The 27926-nt window shown below is 41.7% G+C and overlaps 1 protein-coding gene across 1 annotated transcript in view; it reads right to left on the bottom strand.

Annotated features, from left to right (window-relative positions):
* The window catches only part of DCHS2 (dachsous cadherin-related 2), a 288223-nt gene that overhangs the window by 114126 nt on the left and 146171 nt on the right, over positions 1-27926 (bottom strand). Inside the window, exons 2-3 of the mRNA XM_040967397.1 lie at positions 25088-25279; positions 9135-9366 (exon numbers count right to left, since the gene is read on the bottom strand). Of these exons, the coding sequence (XP_040823331.1) occupies positions 9135-9366; positions 25088-25279 (424 nt within the window). The remainder of the gene's footprint in view (positions 1-9134; positions 9367-25087; positions 25280-27926) is intronic.

Here is a 27926-nt window from a genome sequence, read left to right on the forward strand (position 1 = left end):
CTAGGTCACACCGCCAGGCCCCTGAGCCCTCCTTTTTAAAATTCTCATTTATTTATTACTTGAATGAGAAAGAGAGAGACAAGGAGAAAATAGTTCTTTTCTGTTAATGTGCTCCCCAAAAGCCCTCCAAAAAGCAGGACTGGATCTAGCCAGAATCGGAAACCAGGAATTCAAACAAGCCTTCCACTTGGGTGGTAGGGACCCAAGTACTTGATCCATTATGTGTTGTCTCTGAGAGTACATATTTACAAGGAAGCTAGAATTGGAAGAGGAGATAGAACTTGAGCAGGTACTCTGGGATGAGGTGTAGCCATCTCGACAAGCATCTTAACAGTTATGCCAAATAGTCTCCCTAAATATTTTATGTAAATTGGGCCAACCCTTGTAGCTTTGCAGCTAAATTCCTCCTCTTGCATGCCTGGGATCCCATATGGGCCCTGGTTCATATCCTGGCTGCTCTACTTCCCATCCAGTTCCCTGCTTGCCACCTGGGAAAGCAGTTAAGGATGGCCCATGGCCTTGGGACCCTGCACCCACATGGGAGACCTGGTAGAGGCTCCTGGCTTAGGATTGGCTCAGCTCAGTTCAGCTCCAGCCACTGTAGCCACTGGGGGAGTGAACCAGCAGATGGAAGATCTTTCTCTCTGTCTCTCCTTCACTCTGTGAAACTGCCTTTCCAATAAAAAGAAATAAATCTTTAAAAACATATTTTCTGTGGATTGCCACCTTTAATACAAGTATTCCACTGTCTCCAGAACATTTGATTGTACAAATCAGTGTTGCTTACTTAGTAGAAAACCATGAATAAGTATATAGACATCTATAAAATGTATGTAATGTATGTATTAGATTTTAACTGACTCTTTTAAAAAATAACACTAGTTTTTCTCTGCAACACCCTGTGTTTCAAAAAAATTGAAGTACATAAACCAATAATATTGCATATTTTAATTAGCATCAACAAATTGAAATCATAACCCTCTCCTGTTTGATAATAATTGGCAAATGTCATTGAATATGGGAGGCAGATAATCTTAGCACTTCAATGTAATGAAACACACTGTGATAAATTTTAAATAGATACATACATAAAATTATAGAACATGAGAGTATGGGAGTGACCTAGTAGTGGTTAAGACCTCAGCTGAGCCCCCATGGCCACATTGGAACAGTTCTGTTGTTACTCTGGCTCCAGGTTTCTGCTAATGTGGACTCCAGGAGGCAGTGCAGGTGGTGAAGCTCTTGGGCTCCTGCCAGGGCTGAGAGGCACCTGTGCTAAATTCCCAGCTGTCAGCCTCAGCCTTCAACTACGGGCATTTTGGGGATGAATCAGTACATGAGAGCCTTTCTTTCTTAGTCTCTTCTTTTCTCCCCTCTACTTCTCAAATAAATAGATGAGGTAAAAAAAATCTCTAAAAAAAAAAATAGAGTGATGGTTCTGGCACGGTGGCCTAGCAGCTAAAGTCCTAGCCTTGAATGCACCGGGATCCTATATATGGGTGCCGGTTCTAATCCTGGTGGCCCTCCTTCTCATCCAACTCCCTGCTTGTGGCCTAGGAAGGCAGTTGAGGACAGCACAAAGCCTTGAGACCCTGCACCCGTGTAGGAGACCCGGAAGAAGTTCCTGGATCCTGGCTTAGGATCAGCACAGCATCGGCCATTGCGTTCATTTGGGGAGTGAATCATCGGATGGAAGATCTTCCTCTCTGTCTCTTCTCCTCTCTGTATATCTGACTTTGCAATGAAACAGCAATAACATAGAACAGACTTGAAAGAGCAAGGTGGGAGTGATCACAGATCTAGGGGAGTTTAATTTTGCCATGACCAGCAATGCACCTTCAGGCAAGCTACTGAACCCCTTCACCCCAATTTCTTCCTGCACTAAACGAAGTAGCTCAACTGGGTGGCTCTGCATCTATGAGTCTATGAGTTAGTACTGGTAAAGCTAATGAGAAAGTTCTCCAACATCCCATATCCTATGAAAGTGACATACACTGATAAGATATTCATGATTAATTCTAGACCATGTCTGGCAAATCAAAGTCATAACTCATTTGGCCCAAGCAGCCTCATTGTTCTTATGTAATAAAGTCTGGTATTAACTTATTATCTACATCTCAAAATGTTAAAAGCAGGAAAGTGGCAATCACAAAGAATTAGGAGAATTATTACATGACATTAAACTTTGAGAACTTAAAACTTAGAGAACAATCTCTTTGAAACAACAACAAAAAAATAGAATTTGTACTACATTACTCCTAGGCCATGTTAAAAATCCACACAATCTACATAAATAAAAGATTACAATAAAACCCTCAGGCATAGCCACCCACTACCTAGCAGTCAGTTACCCTTTGAATTCTTGTTTTCATATGGAGCTAAACTTGGTCTTTGAGTACAACTAAAGGAAGCACAGACAACATGAGCTTATTGATGCAAGCTTGATTAGAGTAGGTATTACTGCCTGAGTTATTTACTAACGTATCCCAAACATGAAGACTAGTGCCTGCTATGCAACAGCATAAACACGTTTCACTTGAGTGAACTCTGCCATAAACAGATAAGCTTTCCTCTTTTAAGGCTTTTACTGACTATCCTGTCATGTCAAGAATTTGTTTCTATATGAAGAGTTTAATTACAGAAATATAACTACAAGTAGTTTTGAAAACATGGTTAACAAAAATGCTTGAAACCTGTTTTCCACTGTAAGAAAATGTGCGTTAGCCATCAAATTTTTTCCATTCTAAATGTACTAAATAAGACAAACACAAAAGTTTAAACAAAGAAACAAAAAGAAGAGTACTTTTTTCTTGATACTAAAGAGGGTACTTCAGTGGAGACAAAAATCTACATGCACTTCATAATTTGAAATATATTTTTAAAAGAACTATTAATAATATGCCTCTTGTGTTTGCTCCTTTTAAAGCTCAAAACAATGTGGCCTGCAGCGTGCCCACATCAAAGGAGATGGATGAGCTGAGAACGGGAGGACGCAAGGATCGATGCAGCATCTCTTGGCGCGTAAACAAAAAATGCTCTTTGACCCAACAAGTTAGGAAACCAAAAAAAACAAAACAAAACAAAACAAAAAAAAAACAGGAAGAGAAGACAACCACGACGTTGCCACACCCCTTCATGTTTTCTCCAAAACATTTTCCTTACCAGAGAAACACAGTAAACCAAAGAGCTCTATTTTTTAACACATAAGTTTTGGTTACAGCACGAGCAGACCAATGAGAAATTACTCCGGGAAAACATGAGCCTGTAACACATTCTGAGAACAGCATGTCTGATGTAGAAGTCATCAAAATGAAAGGATGAATGAATGCATGGGTGTAAGAATGAATGTCTTCAAGAGGGAATTTTAGAGTATATGAAGAAGTGACAAGGTATAAATGGGTTGAAAAAAATAAATAGCCTCATCAATTCTCAATATCCTACTCACATCATGTAACTATTTCTCCTCAACCTACCGGTGTAAATGTTTAGGTTGAAGAGAAAAAAATATAATTGAAAGACATTAATAATGGCTTGAAAAGAATTCCCCGAGTAAACAAAAGGGGGTTATTCTCAGGGAGGAAAGAATAGACGCAGGGACAAAGGGAGGGAATGGGGCAACCAGCAATCGGCACTAGCATCCTGGAAGAAGAACTTTAGAAAGCTTAGAGGAATAACGGCTGTTAGTAAAGTAAGCCATCAGAGAGCTTCCCAGGTAGTGACTCAGAGGATATTTTTAAAAGGTTTACTTCATTTATTTAAAGGCAGAGTTACAAGAAGGAAGAGACAAAGTCACACACAGAGAGAAAAAGAGAGAGAATGGAAGAAAGGGCGAGAGGAGGAGGGAAGGAAGAGGAAAGAGAAAGAAAGATAAGGAGAGAGGAATGGAAGGATGGGAGGAACAAAATAGGAGCGGAAGAGAGAGAAAGAAGGAGAGGGAGAGAAAGAGAGGGGAAGGAAGGAGAAAGGAGGAGAGAGGAAGAGGAAAAAAAAAGAGGAGAGGGAGAAGAGACAGGGAGAAGAGGAGAGAGGGAGAGAGACAGAAGCAGAAAAGAGCTGCAGTGCTGGGCCCCCTGCACCCACACACAGGAGACATGGATGATGCTCCTGGCTCCTGGCTTTGCACTGGCCCAGCTCTGGCCCTTGCAGCCATTTAGGAAGTGAACCAATGGATGGAAGGTCTCTCTCTGTGCTAATTCTTCCTTTAAGATAAACAAGGTCATTTTAAAAAATACTAAAGAAAATGTGATATGGACATTATTTCAGATAATACAGATTTCCTCAGAAAATTAAAAAATAGAACTATCACGTGATCCAGCATTCCCACTTTTGGGCACATATTCAAAAGAAAGGAAACCAGCATGTCAAAGACCTACCTGCATCATCATATTTATTCCAGACAGGCTATGGAATCAGCCACCAATAAGTGAATGGGTAAACAAAATGTGGGGGGAGAGGAATTGGGCAGGGGGAGAGGAAACCCTAAGCTTATGGAACTGTATCACAAAAGGAAAGAAAGAAAGAAAGAAAATGCAAGTGCATAGAACTTCCTATTGTTGAATTTTGCATATCTTGTGATCCAACTATTCTAACCTCAGCTAAGAAGCAGTCAGAAGACCTGCACATGATGTTTATGGCAACAACATTCACAATATCTCTAAATTGGACACAAGTTATACCAATCTTAGAATAAAACAATGAACTATGCTATGTTCAGTGAATAAAATACTATGCAACAGAGAAGATGCATAGTATTTCAATATACCACCTCCCCCCTACCCAAAAAAAACTATGGTATACTATTTAGACTTCAAAATAATTTACTCTGCCATTTTTGACAATATGAATGAATCCAGAGGATGCTGTGCTAAGGGAAGAAAGCCAAGCACAGAAAGACAAATTCTATCTTTTGTCACTGACTTGTGCTAACAAACAATTCAGAAGGTAGAACGGTGGTAGCTGGAATTAGAGATGCAGGAGATAGGAGAAGCTGGCTAGGGCACAATGCTTCTATGAGGACGAATGAGTCCTCAAGAGCCACTCTGCAGCAGGGTGACTATAATAATACTGTGTCCTTGAAAGCTGACTAGAGAGTAGATGTTGAAATGTTCTCTAGGCCCAGCCACTTCTTCTCCTGGTAAGCAACAAGCAGTCCCCACGCTCACTCGGGGGACTGCTTCGGGCAGCCAGTGCACCAGTTGGCGCCAGGCTTTGCCTGCTGGCCGCCCAGCCAGGGAGCCCTGAGAAATTGGTTCTCTGTATGCTGCTCAAGACAGCTCCATGCTGAAACTGCGGTGTTCTGGGGACACCAAGCAACCCTAAAGATTTCCAATGTCTGTAAATCTTCCTCAGACGAACCTGCTGCTAATATGGTTTCACCCCATATGTTCTGAATGATTGTAATTCCCAATATAATGCCAATTCCTTACGATACACAGTAACTGGGTGGGAACACAGAGAAATCTTTCATCTCCTTTGAAAAAGCTAGGAATCCGCGTAGTGTAACCTATAGGAACTGGATAGGTATCTTAAAGTTGATAGATCCAGATCAGTATTAGACAATAGCAAAAACTACAATGACACACAGGGGGAATTAGGAACGACCCAAACAGTCTATTAACAGGTGGTCATATGCACAGAATAGGGGAGAACCCCAGAGCGGAACAGCAGGACAGGAGGAGGCTTATCCCCTACCCACAAGGACTCCTGGACTCCCACCAAGGTGTATCAGAACGGACACAAGAACGTCATCACAACTGCCAAAGAGAACAGGGGGATCTGGAATGCCTCCGGATGCCGAGAACCCAGAGGACAGACATCCCTCCTCTTTGGATAAACTACACGAGATGGAAGAAGCCCGAGTCCTTCCACATAGGAACTAACAACATCAGAACAACAGCCAGGAACCACGATCGGTCATCAGAACCAGAAGATCAATAAACTTCCTGAGGGACAATGGGAGAAGAACCTTCTCCAGTCCTTACCTAGTTCCAGCTCTGGGCCTCCACCCTCTGTAATGACCAACAAGGTTCCTCGTAATCCCCCTCCCCCCTACACACACACACACACACACACACACACACACACACACACTCATATACACACACTAATAGGATGAGATAAGCAAAGAACAATAAAGAAAGGTCATCAAGGACTCACACATGTCCTATTAGATGGAACACAAAGAACAAGTACCCATCAGCAAGGTATGAGAGATTTCTCTGCAACACCCCCCAAACTCGTTGCACACCTCAATTGATGAGGTGTCATTGAAATAGTTGCAGGAGGTAGTCAAGAACTTACATGTAATTTTAACATATTGTCTACTCAATACTATGTCAGACATCACATGTTTGCCTTGATTTAACCTGTAATTTATGCTTGGTTGTTTGTTATTTTTTGAACCTGTCATTGATACTGTCTCAACCCAGATGTTTTGAAGAATTGAACTTGCATTATTTTTTAACATATTGTTCACTCAATACTATGTCAATTAATTCCATAACGTTGTATATTGACACTGATGTTTTGTTGGGGATTTTAACTGACCGGAACTTTACTTGGTTAGCTCTACCTTCAGACCAGAGAAGGTCTCCCCAAGAGGCCACTGAACTTATCTGGACAATAAGATGCTGGACTTTATGCTAGGTATATGCTTGCAATGAAGGAATTTCAACCGAACTTGAGCTGCGGTTATGCAGCAAGGTGGAGGAATCCACTATGGGAGGAGGTGTGTGGGAGGGGTGGGGGGAATCCCCAGTGCTTATAAAACTGTATCACATAATACAATGTTAATAACAAATAAAAAAAATGAAAAAATGATGAGTATATGAGGTAGCAGATAATAATCAGATTGATCTAATCACTTAACACTCTACGTAAGTAACAAAACATCACCACATGTATTGTAAATTCTTGCAGGTGGGAGTACAGCCTCATCTGCAGTCAACAAGCTAATGAAGTTCTGGAATTCAGTCTTTCCAAATCAGAGACCACAACCTTTCTCGAGACAATGTTTTTCCACGGCTAGTCATAAAGCTCTTTCTTGTCCCACTAAAAGTTGAAGTAGAGCATTATCTGGCTTTACGAATTTCTCATGCTTGTGATTAAGGCCAACCAAATTCCAGGCCCTGTTGGAGAGAGATCTTCAGCTTCAGTATATGGATATCAAAACTGCCAATAACAATAACCTAAGGCTACTTCATTGTGAATGTGGCCTTTGCTTTAGAAAAGAATCCCATGATACTTTCCTACATCATGACTCATGTGATTAGCAATGGCATTTGTCTTACAGCTGTTGCCAGGAAAGAAAGCAGGGGCTGACTACAGCCAGGAGGGCAAGAGAACTCTTCTAAAAACAGAATGTAGGACAGTTCATTCTTCAACCCCTTCCAGAGAAAACTGGATGGATGAGGAGTATGTTGATGTCGTTTCAAAACAATCTGCTAAGTGCTCTTAGATCTTAGACCTTGATGATTGCATGACCTATATATTTTTTGGCAATGCTAGTGCCTTCAGGGGTCTGATGATCTGACAGGCGGTGGAGGTCCTCAGTGAAGATGAATTTGGAAAAAGCTGAGATAAGCAGACCAATTTCCTACAAAACTATTTCCTTCTGATCTTTGAAATGTTAAAGAGGCCACATCAGTGGATTATTTTGAGGACGGAAAAATGTGCCTTATAAAGACTGCCAGTGTCAACAACTAATCCTCCAAGCAGTGACACAAGTCAGATGAAGCACGCTCTCCAAGCAGAGTCACGGACTCTACCTCCCCAGGCTCAGGACAAGAGCAAACTTAACTAGCTTCCCAGTGTAAATGATGGCTTACTGCTCACGAATTTGGTCAACATACATAGTATGGGAAAGACTTGATCAGGTAATATACAGAAAATGTGAAATATTGGTTCTAGTATGTTGTCATCACAACACAAATGTATTCTACCTCATTATTGGGATCAGATGAAGAAATAAAAAGAAAGGTATTTAAAAAAATTTTTTTGGTACTCATTAAGTTCCCAAACTTCTAAAGATCTCCAGAGAACTGTAATATTATGTGCTAGAAGTGTTAGATGATTGCCACCAACCGCCCGCCCGCTGGTGGAATAATATCAGCAAGTTGTTCAGAGTTGAGATGGAAGCTTTATTGGAAAATCCACTCCTGGGCCCCCTTCGCACAGAGGGGAAGGAAGAGGGAAGCAAAAAGAAAGGGCGTCTGAGGTACGTGTGGAGGAGTTTTATACTCCTCTAGACATGTGGGAAGGCAAAGGGGCTGTCTGTGCCCCAACTATGCAAGGAATGTCCATTCAGGTGTGCCATTGGTCAACTGGAATCCCGCCAGGTGGGTGACGTAACTGGCTCCTGTGGCCCCTCCTCCTGTTCCAGGCTTGAGCCTAGGAGATGTCGGGGCGGGGCAGACCAGCCCCTAGTCTCCAGTGCCCTGTGCAGCCATCAAGAAGTATCATATTCTGTCATAATCAAATATTTCAAACATGATTTTGGTAGCAGCAAACCAATACAAGAGGTAAGATTACCTCTTAAATGTTATTTTTCAAAGAGTCAATTTGTCTTCTTCCTTATTTGACACATATGCAATCATCATGTTAGAGAACTAAAAGGAGGTTTAGGTATCATTTTAATATCAAGGAAACTAGAAGCCAGAGATGAACAGGATGTTAGACCCAGTACAAAGAAAGACATCTTTCAGTGCCTGTACAATTCTTTATAAAATGATAACCTGTAAACCCACCGGGAATATGCTGAGTGATCCTTACATGGTGTAATCATGCAAACCAAGAGAAATGAATACTTGCAGAACCAAATCCTATGGATCAAGTATTTCCACATAGTTTAAACCCTTCAGTCTTCACAAAACCTTTGCAATATGCGGTTTATGAGAACAAATGTAAAGGTGAGGGGAGAGCTCAGAACAGATCCCAAGAGGAGCAGCCAGTAAGGCTGGCACTCAGACCCGGGTGTCACCCAACTAGAGTCCACTCCATTCACATTCTCTGGACTCTCTGAAAGGTTCCATTCTGCAACTGGGGGGAAAAGGCCACTTGTTCTAATTTCCTGGCTAGGAAACAGGTAAGCAGAAGGTGAACAGACAGAGAACAAAAACTGTCTCCTGGTCACCTACCTGTGGTTGAGTCAATGGTGAAAAGGGATGAGAGCTCTCCCGGAAGGAGCGCGTAAGCCACTGCTCCAAAATGCCCAGCATCCCTGTCAGTCGCCAGAACATTAATGATCTCGGTGCCTGGCGGAGTCTGCCTGCTGATGCTTGTCACATAGGTTGATGGGTTAAACACGGGACGGTTGTCATTCACATCTTCCAGCTCCACACGGACAAAAGCCTGGGCGCTCAGTCCACCCTGCGGGGCGAATGAACAGCAATTATCTATGAGTCTGTGCTCAACACTGACTGGGGTACAGAGCTGACAAGAACCCTAGAACAGTCTCTTCAGGCAAAATCCACATGTATGCATGTATGTACACACACATAAACACATAGACACACACACAGCTCTCTTTATATGCAGAGATGAGTTCATACATGAAAATCACAATATCTAGCACCTTAGCACTGGCGATTAAACATAAATGAGGCTACCGCTGAAAGTCCCAATGAGGGCAAAACTGACAGAACAGAGGCCAAAGAGGTTCAAAGAAATTCTTTCTGACAGCCAAAAAAGAAATGAACATCACTTTTATCCCTAAGTTAATTTAAAAATGAAGGCTGGTGCTGAGGAAAGCAGTAAGGGAGATGGGGGGAGGGATGGGACCCAGTAAAAGTCTTACTAAGAACACATAATTAAAGCATGAATTAACCTAAATGAGGGAGGCTAGGCTCCAATTAGCTGGAAGAAAGAATAGCAGGCAGAATAAGGAGCAGGAACAAGGGCCCTGAGGCAGGAGCGCAGAGCAGGTCTCTGGCCTGATCAGGACAACAGAGAAGCCAGCAGCTTGAGGTCAGTTTGAGTTGCTAACTCTCCCTGCGAACTGAAAGACAGCAAACTGGGGAGATAGAGGCCACGGGGAAGCTCGTGAAATCAAGCCCAGAACTGATGGAGGTCTGAGTGAAAAAAGGAATGGTGAGGACGCACCCCATACACGTGGGACCCTGTGTGGTTTGGAATTCTGAATTCTTGCAGGTTTCAAAAGCTCACAGGTTTCCCCCAAAGTTCCTGGAAGATACATATTATTGCCTCCATCTGAATGCAAAAAGAGTGAACAAAATAGGGGAAAATACTCCTCAGTAATTTTAACGTTCTGCAATAGAACATATGCTCCCATTTTTCATTTCTATGTGGTGCATTTTGACAGTTCCAGCCTTGAGAAAAACCCTTGGTAAGTCACGACCGCCTGGTTTTCTCACTTATTCTCCCTTTCCTTTTTGTCTTGTTGCACGGGAGGCACTGAAAAAAAGAGAAAAAAAGAAGGGGCAGGAGAGGAGGTGATGTGGCAAGAGATGAAGGGAGGACTCCATTCTGCAGACACAAGGGAAGCACTTGTTGGGCAAGGGAGGGTGAGGAGAGGAATTTCGTTTGGGATGAGCCTCACCATACATGTGGAAATGGTTCGCACATTCTGAGATCCATGCTCTTTACTCTTTGGGTACTAACAGAAGAACTGGGCTTCCCATCCTTAAAAATATAGGAATATTTCAAGAAGTTTGCGGAAAAATAGAATGAGAAGTATATTTGGGTTGCAAATGTTTCTGCAATCCATGCATATGAAAGGGTCTTCAAATGGTTCATGAAAAATATGAGAGAGGGCATCAACAGGGTAGATCCAACAGAAGGGATCTGTGAAGCTGGAGACAGGATATCTGAAAGATAAGAGGAAAGAAATAATGAAGAGCAATGAAAAAAACTTACAGGAACTTTGAGACAGCATTAAATGAGCAAATATCTAACTTTTTATTGGGGTTGAGAGAGAACTGAGGATTGCAAAGAGATGGAAAGCACATTCCCAGTGACAATAAATCTTTTGAAACACAAACAAAGATCCAAGATTCAAGGCACAGGGTGGCAGAAGATTACATTCGATTCAATTCAACCACATCCATCTCAAGATAAAATCAAGTATCTTAGGCAAAAGATAAACAAAGAACTATTAAAGCAGGAACAGAAAAGAAGTAAGTAGCAAATAAAGGTAAACCAGTTAAATGTGCTGCAGACTTAGCAGACACCAGAGATGCTAGGCAGTTGCATGAGATGTTCACAGAACTCAAATAATAAGACTTGCCAAACAGCTTTGTATCCCACAAAGCTACCTGTGAGATGTGAAGGAGGGGCAAAGACATTCAAACACAAATAAATGAGAGAATTTATTAACCCAGAACTGCCCCATAAAAATTGCTAACTGGAGTTCTTCAAACAGAAAGATAAAGATGTTAATGAGTTAGAAGAGAATATGAGAAAGCTGCCCAACTCTGGAAGGAGCAATAAGGTCCTATGTATTGAAGACTAAAAATCATTTTAGAAATAATAACTATACTAATATTTTAAGAGATAGGTATCACGGCAACATTTAAAATGGAACATAAACAATTCAAAATGTGAGCCAAATGTTTGGCATACTTGGATGCCAGTTGGAACATGTGCTTTCCACGTCAATGTGTCTGGACTCCATTTGTTACCCAGCCTCCTGTTCATGCACATAGTAGGGGGAAGTGGATGATGACTCAAGTGTCTGTGTCACCAAAACCCACATGGAACACTCAGGTTGAATTCCTGGTTTCTGATTTCATCCTGACCCAACCCAGGCTGTGGTGGGCACTTGGGGAAGGAAACACTGGTGGGATTGCTCTCTCTCTTTCCACCTATCAACTTAAGCAAATATTTAAACTCAAACATGGAGAGGAATAGAGATTTTAAAAACGGAATTCTAATTAAATGTCTATGTTAGTTTATTTTCCTATGTTAATGCTCAGCATTAAGCGGTTGTGATTTCAAAATAGCTTGTTATAATTAGAAGATCATTTTGTAAGCCTCATGGTAAATACAAAGCACAAGCTTATCACAGACTAACCAAAAGTAAGCAGAGACTCAAAGAAAAAAAAAAGAAAGAAAAAAAAAGAAAAGAAAAGACAAATACTGCTCGAGAAACCACTAACCAGAAAGGAAACCTGTAAGAGGGAGAGAGGGACTGGCCTGTGGCACAGTGGGTTAAGATGTTGTTTGGGATGCCAGCATCTCAAATGAACACTGGTCTGAGTCCTGACTACTCCATTTCCAATCCAGCTCCATGCTGGTGTGCCTGTGAAAGCACTTGAAGATGATGCAAGCACTCTCCCTCGTGTGGGGGAGGTAGGCGGAGTTCCAGGATACTGGCTTAGTTCTGGTCTAGCCTTGGTCATTGCAGCTCCTTGGGGAATAAACCAGTGGGTGGAAAAATCTGTCTCTCCCTCTAATTCTTCCTTTTAAATAAAGGAAAGGAAATCAAAGTAAGAGTGGGGAGAAGAAAAGAATTACAGTAAAACTAGGAAACAAGCCACAAGACAGTGGTAAGACTTTACCTTAGCACTAATCACTGTAAAAAGGGTACGATCTGACTACTAGCTACTTAAGGAGATTCACTATGCCTCTAAACACATATATAGACTAAACCGAAGTGACAGACGAAGACATTCCATGCATGAGCTGGGATTGAGACATAGTGAGTAAAGCTGCCACCTGAAACGCCGGCATCCCATACAGTGTGTGAACTCGTGTCCTGGCTATTCCACCTCTGATCCTGCTTTTTGCTAATGGCCTGGAAAAAGCAGCAGCAGGCGACTCAAGTTTTTGAGCCCTACAACCCACACATGAGACCCAGATGCTGCTCCTGGGCTCTGATTTCTAGCTGGTCCAGCCATTGCCCTGTATAAACAGTTGGAAATTTTCCCTTTTTCTCTGCCTCTCTCCCCCTTGTACCACTAACTTTCAAAATAGATAAATAGCTAAATAAATCTTTAATGTAATATTTCATGCAAATAGATTACAAGACATCAGAGTGACCATAATTAGGTCATATAAAATAGATTTTTAAATCAGAAGCAGGAAAAAGAGAGGTCACTATGCATGAAAAAAGGACAAAGTAAGCAAGAGTAAATAATTGCATGTGCACTACAATAGAGGGCATCAAATTATATATAAAACAAATATTACTAGATCTAAAGATAAAGCTAGGCTCTAACACAAGAATAGTAGTGGACTGTGACACCACACGTTCAGTAGTGAACATTCCATCCAGTCAGCAAATGAGAGGAACACCAGAGTCAAGTCTCACCCTTGACCACCTGGACCCAGCAGCTGTCTATCTCTAGAACCTTCCATCTAATAGCTGCAGAACACACATTCTTCCCAAAGCACAGGGAACCTTCTCCAGAACAGATCACATAATGGGTCACCAAATAACTCTCAATCAGTTTTTAAAACTAAAATCATATCAAGTCTCTTTTCTGACCATAATGAAATACAACTACAAATCAATAACAAGAAAAATTTGGCAACTAGACAAAAAAATAGAATGAAAATTAAACAACTTACTTCCATAAAACCAGTGCACCAAGGAAGAAATTAAGAAGGAATTTTCAAGATTTCTCAAACAATATAAATTGAAATAGAATATACCACAAAACCCTATAGAAACATTAAAAGGAATACCAAGGCAAAACTTATAATCATCCAAATTTGAATTTAAGGCACCTTATACAAGGATCTCAACTTATTGCTACACTTAAAGGAATTAAAACAAAAAGTATAAACCAAGTCCCAAATCAGAAGAAAAGTAATGCTAAAGCTCATTGCAGAAATGAGACTTTTAAAACAATACCAAGGATCAAAGAAACAAGAGTTATTCAAAAAGATAAATGTAACTGACACACTTCTAGCTAAGAATTACTGAGCAAAAACAAAATCAGACCTGAAAGGGGGTACTTTTACGACTGACACCACAAAAATACAAAGGGCTATTACAGAATATTATGAACACTTATGTAACAAATTTGACAATATAGAAGCAAGGGACAACATCTGAGACATAAACTTTGCCAAGATTGAATTACAGATGAACAAAAGCAGAACGTGTGACCCTGGCGTCACATCCTGGCTGCTCCACGTCCAACCCAGCTTTCTGTTAATGACCTAGCAAGCAGTGGAATACAGCCCAAGTACTTGTGTCCCTGCCATCCAGCAGGGGGACCCAATGCCTGGTTTCAGCTTACCCAGGCGCTGGCCATTGCAGCCATTTAGAGAATGAACCAGTAGATGAAAGATCTCTCCTGTTTCTCCCTCTCTGACTTTGATACAAGTCAACTAAAACAAAGCAAAACAAAACAAAGACAAGAACTCAGCAAAGACAAAAAAGCTAGAGGAGGCATCAGCATTGTGGCTTAAGCAGCCTCCTGCAGCACTGGCAGCTGTTAGCAACAACATTTCCAAATCAGTTCCTTACTAATGTTCCTGGAAAAGCTGCAGAAGATGGCCCCAGTTCTGGGACCCTGTCACCCACATGGGAAACTCAGATGGGATTCTAGGCTCCTGGTTCTGTCTGGTCCACCCCTAGCTGGTTAGTTAGGGAGTGAACCAACAGGTAGAAGACTGATCAATCACTCCCTCCCTTCTTCCCTCCTCTTTCTTTAACTCTGTTTCTCAAATAAATAAATTCATAAATGTTTTTTAAATGCTACTGGCCAATATTCTTGATGAGCATAAAATTAAAAATCATGGATGAAATAATAGCAGATTTGAATCCAACCACACATTAGAAAGAAAATTCAATATGATAAATTGGGATTCATTCTAGGAAAGCAAGATTAGGTCTATAAACACAAATCAATAAGCATGATACACCATGTCAACAGAATAAAAGACAAAAGTACTGTTCATTTTAGTAGATGCAGAAAAGGCATCTGATAAAATTCAACATTCGTTTATGATAAAATTCTCCAAACTTAGGTATTAAAGAAATACATCTCAATGATACATGATCAGAGTAGAGCTGAAAACTTTCTCTGTGAGAGCTGGAATAAGAAAAGAATACCAAATCTTCCTACTTTATCCAATGAAATACTGGAAACCTTAGCCAGAGCAAGTAAGTGAGAGAAAACAATATAAGGACAAGCACACTGGAAAGGAGAAATTCAAATAATCACTCTTTGCAGATCATAAGGATGTCATAAAAATTATTAAAATAAATGAATTCTGCAAAAGTTGCAGTATTAAAAACTACACGAAAATTGAGTTACAATATATCAATAGTGAATCATGTAAGAAAAAAATCTCATTTCTTACAGCTATCAGAAAACAAAATATATAGGAATGTATTTAGCTACAGAAGTGAAAAATATCTACAATGAAAACTATAAATCACTAATGAAAGAAACTGAGGAAGACACAAAGCAGTGGATAGTCCACGACCATGGATTGGAATGATCAGTACCACCCAAAATTTCATCAATATTCATTATACTCCCTATGAAAATATCAATCGCCAAAGAAATCTTGATTTTGCACCAAGGAGGAAAAGTTATATCACCTCATTTTGAAATTTATTACAAAGCCACAGGGATTGAAACAGCAGGTGTTGGCATGATAGCAGGCGTAAGGACCAATGGAGCCAACTAGGAAGCTGAGAAGTAAAGCTACACATCTAAGTTAACTGATTTTCCAAAGGATGCTACATACACATAATGAAGAGGAGAAGCTCATACTGCTGGGCAAAAACGATGTTCACAGTCAAGTGAAACTCAACCCCTTTTTCACCATGGACATAGTCAACTCAAAATGGATTAAAGACCTAAATTTGGGGCTTGAAACTATAGAACCACTAGAAGAAAACAGAAGAAATGCTTCAGGACATTGGAATGGGCAAAGATTTTTGGATAAGAGCCTAAAAGCACAGGAAATTAAGATAAAAACAGACAAGTAGGATTCCACCGAACTAAAACACTTCTGCACAACAAAGAAAACAGTTAACACAGGGAAGAGAAAACCTATAGAATAGAAGAAAACATCTGCAAACTTTTTATCTGGAATGATATAAACAGAATGAACTCAACAACTTAATCACCGAAAGGAAATCGTCTACATTTTAAGTGGAGAATAGATCACTCCAATGCCCAACAGTTCCATGAAAAGATGTTCCCATCACTAGTGATCTGGGCAGTGTGAATCAAAACCACAGGAGATAAAGCCTCACTCCAGTTAGACTGGCTATTAACAATAAAACCCACCAAGCAGGACCAGTGCTGGGGAGGACGCAGAGAACAGGGAAACCACTCACAACATCCGAGGGAATCTGTATTAGCACAGTCCCGGTGGAGATCAGTGTAGAGAGCGCTGTAGGAATTAAAAATACAACTCCATGTGATCCCATACTGCTGTCTGTGTGTGTGTGTGTGTGTGTGTGTGTGTGTGTGTGTGTGAGTGTGTGTGTGTGCATGCAGATATTTTCAAAGGAAATTAAATAAGCCTGTTGAAGATATGTCCAAACTCCCATTAAACTTGCAGAACTACTCACAATAGTCAAGAATGGAAACGACCAAAAAACTACGGTATATACACACGGGAGAATTTTAGTTAGCCATTAAAAGACAAAACCTTGTCGTTTTCAATGACATATGGAACCAGGACACTGTGCTAAATGAGGTAAGCTAAGCACAGGAAGTCTGCTGTTGCACGGTCTCATTCATGTTAAGAAAAATTGAACTCACAGACATTGAGAACAGAATGAGGGCGGGAGGTTGAAAGGCTACTGGGAGTAAGAGGGAAGAAGGTTCATTTGTAACCTTATGGGACTTTGAATGTTTGCACCATAAGGAAATAGTAAATCTCCTGATTTGAACATGACATAATTTATACATGTTTTGAAATGTTACATAACACGCCCTAAATGTATACATTTTAATATACCAGTTAAAAATAAACTGCAGGGTGGACTCACATTTTCAGCAAACTTAAATAGCCTGCAGGCATCCAGGTACAGCATGATGAATGGGACCACAGACTGAAGACAACATACAAAAAGCACCACAGGATGCAATACAGCCCCAGGTTGCTGCAACATGCCTTCCTCTCAGTTCTGCTTTCCTTCTCCCCTGCCTTTAACACTTGTTCTCAAGTTCAAAGGTCACATAAAGTGAAGTCCTACAGTGAATAAGTAAAGAAATATATGTTGTTCTACCTTAAGATCTTACACCAAAAAACTTAGTTCCTAGGTCTCCTGTGAAGATCCTAAACCAGGCAATGCTATCAAACATTCTCAGATGTTACATGAGCAACGTGAAAAACTTATGACAAAAAAAAAAATGAAAACAGGAAAAGTATTACAGATCACATTTAATGTTTTTGTTTTTAGCTTACAGCAGATTAATCATAATAATTATTTATTATACAATTATAATAATTTGCCAGGTAGAGTTACGTGGGCGGGGGGGGTGGAGTTAGGGAAGGAGAAATCTTTCAGCCACCAGTTCACTCCCCAGATGGCCACAGTAGCCTGGGTATGATTCAGGCCAAGACCAGCTTTTTCCAGATCTTCCATGTGGGTGCAGGGGCCTGAGCACTTGAGAAATCTTCTGCTACTTTCCCAGGCACATCACAGCGAGCTGGATCAGAAGTGGAGCAGTTTGGCCTGGCAGGGTGCTAAATCCTTGCATGGCATGTGCCAGGATCCCATATGAACATCACCTCAGGTCCTGGCAGCTCCACTTCCCATCCAGCTCCCTGCTTGTGGCCTGGGAAGCAGTCGAGGACGGCCCAAAGCTTTGGGACTTTGCACCTCTGTGGGAGACCCAGAAGAAATTCCTGGCTCCTGGCTTCAACTCAGTTCCAGTTCTGGCCGTTCGGTCACTTGGGGAGTGAATCAGCAGATGAAAAATCTTTTTCTCTGTCTCACCTTCTGTCTATGAATCTGCCTTTCCAATAAAAATAAAACAAATTTTTAAAAAGAAGTGCAGCGGCCAGGACTCAAATCAGTGTGCATATTGGATAACAGCGCCTCAGGTGTGGCTTTATATGCTACACCACAATGCTGACCCCCCCCCCCCCACTTAACAATCCCAAGAATATGATAGTGAAAAGCTCCTCTTAGAATAATCATTTATGAGTGTCAGGTTTTAACCGCACTTCAAGTTCTTATGTTCTTGAAGTGCTTACGCACAGCTAATTTCCCACAGCCAAGTTCTCTTTTCATGATTAGTCTACCGCAAACCAGACTCTCAGACACAGCAAGGTGCTTGGTAAGTCCTTTATTTCAGCAGGGTTAAGACCGGGAGTGGGGCATGGAGGGGAAGAAAACTGAAAAGGACACATCTCCTGCCATCGTGGCATCGTGGCTTCCAGGGCAGGGAAAGGGACAGGATGGAAGACAGGAGAGCCAGGAGCGACTTGAAGGGAACCGGAGGGAGGAGAAGAGAAGGGGAGGGCGCACACATGGAGATTCATTTACACAACAGAGGTGAGCCTGCAGGGTGCGGAAGGGGCTTGAGGACCTGACTGCGAGGAGGGGCTGTGGGCGGTCCCAGGGACTGGTCACTAAGATTATCTGAGACAGAGATAGGTGGGTCAGGGCTAGGGGGAGGGGCTGCAAGACACTGGGAGAGGGGGTGAGATTTCCAGGTAAAACAAGAGATCTCATAGGTAGATAACCAGAATGGCACAAATTTTGCTGGCAATGGGAATGGGAAGCAGGAAGTGGAGCCAGGTCCAAGGTGGGATGTTCAAATCACTCCTCACAATGAGTATGCATTAGATGTGTTTTATGTGCATTTTCCCCTTTTAAGGTTTTTTTTTTTTCTTTGTTGTATCCAGCTTATAGCAACGAAGCAGCATGACAGGTTCTGATCCTGAACCACACAGCTCAGCTGCTAACACATTCCTGGCTACACTTTGCTCTAAGCTGCTTTTTTCTTCAGCAATAGGTAATTAAATACAAGAGTACTTCAAAAAGTTCATAGAAATGGGATTCAAAGACATTTATTTTGAAGCAAAAAAAAATATATATCAAACTTCAAGCATAAAAAAGGCTCTTCAAAAAGTTCCTGGAAATGCTTATTGTGAAAAAAATATGCAAATATTTCATTTTTTTCTTTGTCAACAAAGCAAGCATATCTTCTAAGTTCATTCTTTCTGGTTTTTCAGATTTATTTATTTAATATACTCTTTAAAGCTTTATTATTATCTGAGGGTCAAATTTACAGAGAGGAGGAAAGATACAAAGAGTGCTATCTTCCATCTACTGGATCACTCCCCAAATGGCCACAAAGCCTCAGCTGCAACAATCCAAAGCCAGGAGGCAGAAGCTTCTTCTGGTCTCCCATATGCGTACAAGGACCCTGAGCAATCCTCTGTCGCTGTCCTAGGACATAAGTAGGGAGCTAGATAAAAAATGGATCAACTGGGCCCGGCGCAGTGGCGCAAGTGGTTAAGGTCCTCACCTTGCACGCCCGGGATCCCATATGGGCACCGATTCTAGTCCCGACAGCCCCGCTTCCCATCCAGCTCCCTGCCTGTGGCCCGGGAGAGCAGTCAAGGATGGCCCAAGGCTTTGGGACCCTGCACCCATGTGGGAGACCCAGAAGAAGTCCCTGGATCCTGGCTTTGGATCGGCATAGCATTGGCCGTTGTGCTCACTTGGGGAGTGAATCATCGGACGGAAGATCTTCCTCTCTGTCTCTCCTCTCTGTATATCTGCCTTTCCAATAAAAAAAATAATAAAAATAAATCTTTAAAAAAAATGGATCAACTTAGACTGAAACTGGAAAAATGGGTTCCTAGCACTGTAGGTGGAGGATTAGCCTGTTAGGCTACCATGCAGGCCCCAATATTTACTTATTTGAAAGGCAGAGTTACAGCAGGAAAGGGAAAAGGCAAAGGCTGTTGTGGATACTTGGGAGTGAACCAGCAAATGAAGGATCTTTCTATCTCTCCTTTTCTCTGTAAATGCTTTTCCAGTAAAAATAAATAATTTTTTTTTTTTAGAAAATGAAACATAAAAGCAACAAAAAGTGGTCTGTTTGGTATAGTTTGACAGTGAACTAAGAGACGGGCATATAGTCTGGCAGGTTAGCTGCCCATCTCCCACCCCCACGTGCCTGAGATTAGAGTTGTGGGAGAAGCTCCTGCTTCCAGTTCTAGAGTGAATCAGTGCTTTTGGGGAGTGAATCGGCAGATGGCAACTCTTTGTCTGCTTACCAACTTGGGCCTGTCAGAGTGCCAGGGAAGAACTGGTCCCCTTGGTGAATTATCATCCAGCTCAAGAAGATAAAATCAATCAGGCTGCATGTATATGTGAGTTTGCTAAAGGATGGATTGAAAGTTCCACAGGGCACGGTGGAAGGGCTGTCCTGGTAGGGGATGGATTCTGAGTAAGGAGTACCTGAACAGGGCAGGAATGAAAATGTGGATAATAAAGAAAGGTGGGAGGCTTAGCTTTCATGAGTAAGAAATAGGCAAAGTGGTTTTTAAGACATCTGGAGATTAATCCTGGTCATATATTAAAGGGTGGCAGGCAATCAATTTTAAGACATTGACCCGGTTAGCTAGTTCTAAAACGTCGGGCAAGTAGGGAATTGCTGCTTCCTGAAATGGGTGGGTAATGGTGACCAATGAAATAAAACACAACATTTGAACACTTTTTGTAAAATGAGATAAGCATCCATTCAGATGAATGTATTCTTTTACTCAGCAAGTGTGTTCATGATAGTCCTGTATTGCACACAAACTATGTAGGACAATTTCAGTGTCCAACTTTCACCATGAGTGTATCCTAGTGCAATGGTAAAGAGCTAAATCAATTAACTTTATAAATTGCTCTGATAAAATCCTCCCTTAAGCCTACAGTGGTGAGAGAGAGAGTGCAAATGCTTTATCTCAGACACCTTCTCAGTTACTGCATATACCAAATTCCCAAGAAAGAATGTTAATAAACACATAGTTATGTATTACACACACACACACAAATGCAGCATATATCAGAATTCATTTGGTAAAAGTGCATAGGGAGGGGCTGGCGCTGTGGCCCAATAAGTGCTAGCAGTCCACATGTACACCAGTTTCAGTCTTAGTTGCTCCATTTTCAGTATAGCTCTCTGACAATGCACCTGGGAAAGCAGAGGAAGACAGCCCAAATGTCTGGGCCTTTGCACCCCCGTGGGAGATCAGGTGATGCTCCTGAGCCTGGCTTCAACCTAGCCCACCCCTGGTTGGTGCAATCCCTTGGGGAGTGAAGATCTCTTTCTTTCTCAAACACACACACATATTCTCTTTCCCTTTTTTTCTCCCTCCCCCTAACTGATTTTCAAAGAATAAATACAACTTTTCTTTAAAAAAAAATGGAGAAAAGAAGAAATGAAAAATAAGGATGTAATACTTAGATTATAAGACTTTATTGTAAAGAAGCATTTGATCCCGTTATGAGATTTTATGGCATTCTGAGGACTTCTCTGTAGCAGATAAATAACAGGAACAGGAGCTGCAGATAGAGAATGTTGCAGAAGCAATCTCAACAGAGTAGGAGAAATCATGGAGTTAAAAACTATCGACAGTCATCACAAAGATAAATAGGGCAGCACAGAGAAGCCCACAGCACAAAGACCATTTTACAAGAGAAATTCTTTTACTAGCAGATAAAAATCATTTAGTGATCGTGGACAAACGGGTTCTCAGCAGGTTTGTTGTTGTTGGTTTTGTTTGTTTTTGCCAAAGGGCTCTCAGGACATTCATTAAACAGAGAAAGGATCAAAGAAGAAAACACAAATTGTTGAGGTAATTAGGTAAAGTGAAAGGGCTTTGGCCAAGGCACAGTCTATTGTCTTAAACAATTCATTATGGCTTGGAATTCAGCACCTTGAATCTAAAACATCTTGCCTGAATCATTTATTGCTTACATGTCATTAGGATTGCTTTCAGAGGCAGCCGACTGAGTCATCACCAACACTGTGCTCCTCACCTAGGCCCTGTCTTGGGTTGTATCTTTCAGAGAGCCGTGAGCTGTTGGCAGACCCTGCCCGGAATAATTACAACACATACAGATGTCAGCCCACTGAAACTTCCCAGTCTGTCACAGAGGAAAGCCAGTAAGATGCTGCAGTCAACAGATGAACACTATACCCCACCATCACCTGTGTATGCATGTCTATTGATGTGTTCTCTATGTCTGTCCATACACACAGACTCACAAGATATGTGAGTGTTGCCCAACCTCCACGTATTCTGAAGTGAACATCAAGAATACTAGAGGTAGTTTCAAGTATAAGCAGAGAGACCATCAGGAAGCTGGTAAAAGGAGAAAAGGAGGGAGAGAAGAAAGGCTTTTCTAGAATTTGTCTTTAAAAATGCCTCCTTGAAGCAGACATTTAGAGTAGTAGTGAGGACACATCATGGGATGCTTGAATCCTGTATCAGAAGTGCCCAGGTTGAAGTGCTGGCTCTGCGCCCGACTCCAGCTTCCTATTGATGTGTCTCTGGAGGCAGCAAGGGAGGGCTCCAGTAAGTTGCTTTCTGCCACCCACCTGAAAGACTCAGAGTTCTTCGCTCTCAGCTTTGGCCTGGCCCAACCCCAGTCATCCTAGGCTATTGTGAGTGGTAGATTTCTCTCCATGTCTCTTTGCCTTCCAAATCATTCAAATAAATGAATAAACAATGAAAATTCACCATGGGCTCTGGTGCATCACACTCTGACATGATCACCTGCTTCCAGGAGGTCCCTGTGAGCAGTTCCTTCCTTGGATCTGCATGTGACCTCTGATGCACCAAATGGACAGGAGGGCAAGACGGAGAAGGTGACTGAGAATGGAGAAGGCACTGGAGTGTTCAGGCAAGGAGGAATCCCTGAGGCTCAGATAACTCATTTCCATACACTACAAGCTAAAAAGACTTTAACTGTAGACATACCATGTTATCCCCCACCATCAAGGTCAAAGGCATTCTCTGAAGATCCCAAGAACAATGGATTGGTCCTTTTCAGAGGGGCATATTTTCATGGCCCAACCCTTACTTGTGTAACAACAAAGAGCATTTTCAGAAGACTCTCTTGAACTTTAATTCAAGAAATAAATAAACAGAAATCCCATACCCACCTCGGACAGGGTCTCAGCTCCCCAGGCTGTGGTGGAGACTGCAGGCCCGTGAGATGTGGGGGCCTTCAGTTCTCCCATGACGAACATTGCTTGGTCCTACATGTGGTCATCCAGACTTTGGACAAAGCCCATGCAGTAATGAATTTAGATGCAAGAAAGTGGAAATGATCAATGACTCTAAATACCTATGAAAGACAGAAGCCTCAAAGACCTTGGTGGAAATGTATTCAAAGTTCAAGATTATCTGAAGTAGTTGGATTTGGAGGAGGAAGGAAATCTGTAAATGGAGAGGCAGACTAGAGATTTAGGAAGGAATTTTATAGTTAAAGATGGACTTAATGACACCATTGACAACAGAATGCTGAGGGAAAGAAAAAAAAACATTTTTCACAGAGTCCTTAGAGTAGGTTCAATATGGAAACACAAGCAAGTTGTTTTAAATGAAATATATGGCTGCATGAGGTAGCTATGTGACACAACAACCCTTAAGCTGATGCTTGACAAGCCCACACTTTTCACGGGAGTGTGTGGTTCAAATCCCAGCTATTATGCTACTGGTCCAGTTCTCCCCCTCTCTCTCTGATTTATTTTATTCTGTTGGAAAGTCAGATTTATAGAGAGAAGGAGAGCAGAAAGATTTTCTGTCTGCTAGTTCACCACCCAAGTGGACAGTGCTGAGTGGGTCAACTTCCAGGTCTGCCACATGAGGTACAAGGTCCCAAGGTCTTAGGCTATCCTCTCCTGCTTTCCCAGGCTACAAGTAGGGAGCTGGATGGGAAGTGGAGCAGCAGGGACTTGAACTGGTGCCCACATGAGATCTCGGTGCTTGCAAGGCGAGGATTTAGCCATTAGGTTACTGTTCCAAGTCCCAGCACAGCTTTCTCTTAATGTGCAACCCTGTCCAGGCTAGTCTCATGGGAGACTCAGCTTGAGTTACTACTGGCTCTTGGTTTCAGCCTGGCCAAGCACTGCCCATTGCAGCCGTCTGGGAAGTGAACCAGCAAATGGAAGATCTCTGTCTTGTTCTCCCTCTGCCTTTCAAGAAGATGAAAATAAATAGAAGCAATTTTAATATTCCACTATCAATATTACTAATTAGTATACTACTTAGACCATAAGATACTTTGAAATGAAATAATTTTTTTGTGTATAAAGGTAATTTTAACATGATCTTCTGAGACTAATTAGAAATAGATGTTTGGGGCCCGGCGCGGTGGCGCAAGTGGTTAAAGGTCCTCGCCTTGCACGCCCGGGATCCCATATGGGCGCCGGTTCTAATCCCGGCAGCCCCGCTTCCCTTCCAGCTCCCTGCCTGTGGCCCGGGAAGGCAGTCGAGGACGGCCCAAAGCTTTGGGAACCTGCACCCGCGTGGGAGACCCGGAAGAGGCTCCTGGCTTCGGATCGGCATAGTATCGGCCCGTTGCGCTCACTTGGGGAGTGAATCATCGGACGGAAGATCTTCCTCTCTGTCTCTCCTCTCTGTATATCCGCCTTTCCAATGAAAAAATAATAAAAATAAATCTTTAAAAAAAAAAAAAAGAAATAGATGTTTGGTCATAGCTGTATTGTATTTAAACTGCATATTCAACTCCAGGATGATCTACAATTGCCTCTGAATCTATGTATTTCTAAATTGATATTTCTGTGTGTTCAAAATCCTTCAGAAAATTCATGCCAAAATGTGTTATACAATTTATGGATGATTTTCATGAAAATTTGTTCCACAATGAAGTTAGTTCTTTAGTTAGAAGAATTTCTATTTAGTTATTTGATTCCTATATATTTTCTTACACATAAATATTATAAATATATTGCAGTTTTGTTTTTAAATGATTAACTGTTAAAGACATTATTGAACTACTTAGGGACAAAATCTATAAATGCATGGTATTTGCCTCAAAATTTTTCAAGAAAGCAAAGTGGAAGTGATACATAAAACAAGGTTGACCAGTTGGCAATGATCATGGTGATGTGTTAACAATGATTTGCTTTTGAGTATGTTCAGAATTTCACACACAGAGACTTACCCCGTCCTTTGCTTTCACCAGGAGATCGTAGGTGGCTGGATCCCTCTCCCTGTCCATATCTTGAGAAACACAGATCCGCCCATCCTCAGGGTCAATGCGGAATGCGTGAGGAGCTTCCTGGCTTTGGAACCCGTTGTAAAGTTCATACTCCACAAGGCCATAGAGCCCGGCATCCTCATCGGAGGCCTTCACCTGCAAGACACGAGGTTGATCCATGAGAAAACAGGAATGCTAGCCCTGCTTTGAGCAGACCATAGGTTAGTATGATGCTTTGCACAACCAAGTGTGGCTCCCACAGTTAATAAAAAAGCAGAGATTTTGGTTTTATTTCGTCTCCATTTCTTTTGGGAGGGTCACTACCTCTCTGTCTTCTTCTTCCAAGTTGCATATTCTCCTTTTCTTTTCAAGCACTTTCACCCACTTCTACCCTTTCTGGTGATCTGTGAAAATCCAGGGTCTCAGGCCACAGTTTCGGTTCTTTGTTCTTCTCTTACCTTTCCCCATACTTGAGTGACTTCCTCCCATCGCAAGTGACAACATCCACATGGCTCATATTTTGACACATCTGCTGTTTGCTTTTCCTTCCTAGAATTTCATGTGATGGTTTGGTGCAACCCCTCCTTCCCAAGACCCCAAGTCTTTCAGGGCAGCAAATGAAGTCAAAGAAATCAAAGCAGTAAATTATAATGACTGGAAATTCAATACAAGTGAGTGAATCAATTCACGCTGTAGTGTGAGTGAGTCCCTCCCACCCCCAGGTTTTCTTCTGGGAATAAAGCGCCGCGATGGCACTGGCCTTCTGGCAGACTGAAAATAGCCGGACTTGCCCCCACTGGCATGGGGGGAATGAGATCCAGCTCATGCTCTGCTTGCCACGTGAGGCATGCTGATGGGGATGTGTAACTGCCCACAGCAATGGATGCCTTTGCTGTACTGTATGAGTTAGCAGCAGCCCTGTGTTGAGAAGGAAAGATGAAGCAACTACAATGATGAAAACTCTTAGCTGATTCATGCTAGCTGTGAAAATACAATGAGAAATAAGACAGGCTCACAGAAAGGATCAAAAAATTTTTGACCCCAAGGTTCCCTATAATTCTTCTGATTCCAAGTTCAACTGATAACAGATACATAACATCTACAATAAAAGAAGTACTTTAAAGGTTGGCGATTTTGTCTAGCATTTCAGGCACCCTTTGGGACAGCTGCATCGCATATCAGTTTGCCTGGGTTTGAGTCCTGGCCCTGCTCCTGAGGTTGACTTCTTGCTAATGTAGAATCAGAGAGATAGCAGATACTAGTAACAAGTATTTCAGTGTTTATCATGCAAGTGGAAGGCTCCGATTGAGCTCCTGGCCCTGGCTTTGATATAGCTCAACCCTAGTCATTGCAAGTATTTACAGAATGACCCAGTTAGGGGGAGCCAGTAAATCAACAGGAGGTTACCAAAGAAGGAAATAAAGTGAAGGAGAGAGTGAAAAGAGATGGAGAGAGGAGAAGAGAAAGAAGAAGGGAGGAGAGGTGAGAAAGAAGGAGAAAGTGAGAGAGAAAGAGGGAGAGAGAATGGGAATTATCCTACAGAAAAGATACTCTCCTAAAGTTTTGTAAACAACCACAAACTACTAAATCCATTTACAGATCAAAAAGTCAAGGTCAGAGAGTTAATGTGACTCATCAAAGATCCCTTACCTCCTATGTTCCAAAGCTGGGATTCACATCTAGAAAGTTGGTAACAGAGACTACGCTCTCAACAGTCATGGTCTATTTACTGTCTCCTGAATATGAAGTGTTGTCATTGCATCCTTTATCCATTGAGTAAACACTCCCCAAATATTTTGACCCGGCTTCATGGTAGAATATGCTAGAATATGTAGGGCATTATCCCAAATAATCATTTAGCTGATATGATTTTCTCACCATAGTAATACTAACATGAAGAAAAGCAACAGGTAGGCACCTGTACTCTCCAGATTGAGTTGAACCTTCTATTCTATGTGGCTGAGTTTCAGCTGAATTGTAAAAAGCAAAATCGATGTAATGATGGCATTTAGGAAGACAAGATAATTCAGCAGATCAATTCAGAAAGCCTGACGCCCAAACGATAAATGTCTCAGAAAGGGAATAAATGACAGAGACCCTGAAACAGAGGGACAGCTGTCTCTTTGGTTTATAAGCATGTATATTGGCATGGGGCCTTCTGGTTTTTAATTTCCTCAGTCCAAAAGTTAACTCTGCATCCCATTTCACTGGACTCAACTTAACCCCCAACTTATCTGCAAAGGAGACTTACAAATGTGTAAGATCAGAAAGTTACATGGTGACTACTGACAGATTCTGCCACAGGATGACATTAGCCTACAACATATGAAGACAGACACCAAAGATGTCATGATTTTCCAAGTAGCCTTTACTGTGCAGTAACATTTAGTGAAAGTGAAAGTTACACCCAGTGTTCTGTTCTATGACTGTTAATTTTAGAGAAAAACTCTTGACAGTCCTCCCAATTTACTTAAGACTTTTCTGAGGCAGAAAAATAGAAGACCATTTCATCAACTACATTATTAGCAATCCCATTACATTGATTTAATTCTAGTCTGAAAAGAACAAAGAACTACTTCCAGTCAATACAACATACACGTAGGAGCTATGTCTTTGTTTCAACACTTCCCAAATGCAAACACATATCGAAAACATGTCCATCAAGCACAGCTCTCCATCCACCTGCCTTTTGTGCTGTGCGATCCTGAGCAGCTAACTGGAATGTGACCTCAGGGACTGCCGTGAAGTCCACCTCAGTAGTTTTCCACCAGGGGCACACTTATCTCCCAAGGAAACACTTCAA

Source organism: Ochotona curzoniae, unplaced genomic scaffold (genome assembly GCF_017591425.1).
Source record: "Ochotona curzoniae isolate NIBS_2020 unplaced genomic scaffold, NIBS_Ocur_1.0 scaffold_4506, whole genome shotgun sequence".
Lineage (NCBI taxonomy): Eukaryota > Metazoa > Chordata > Mammalia > Lagomorpha > Ochotonidae > Ochotona > Ochotona curzoniae.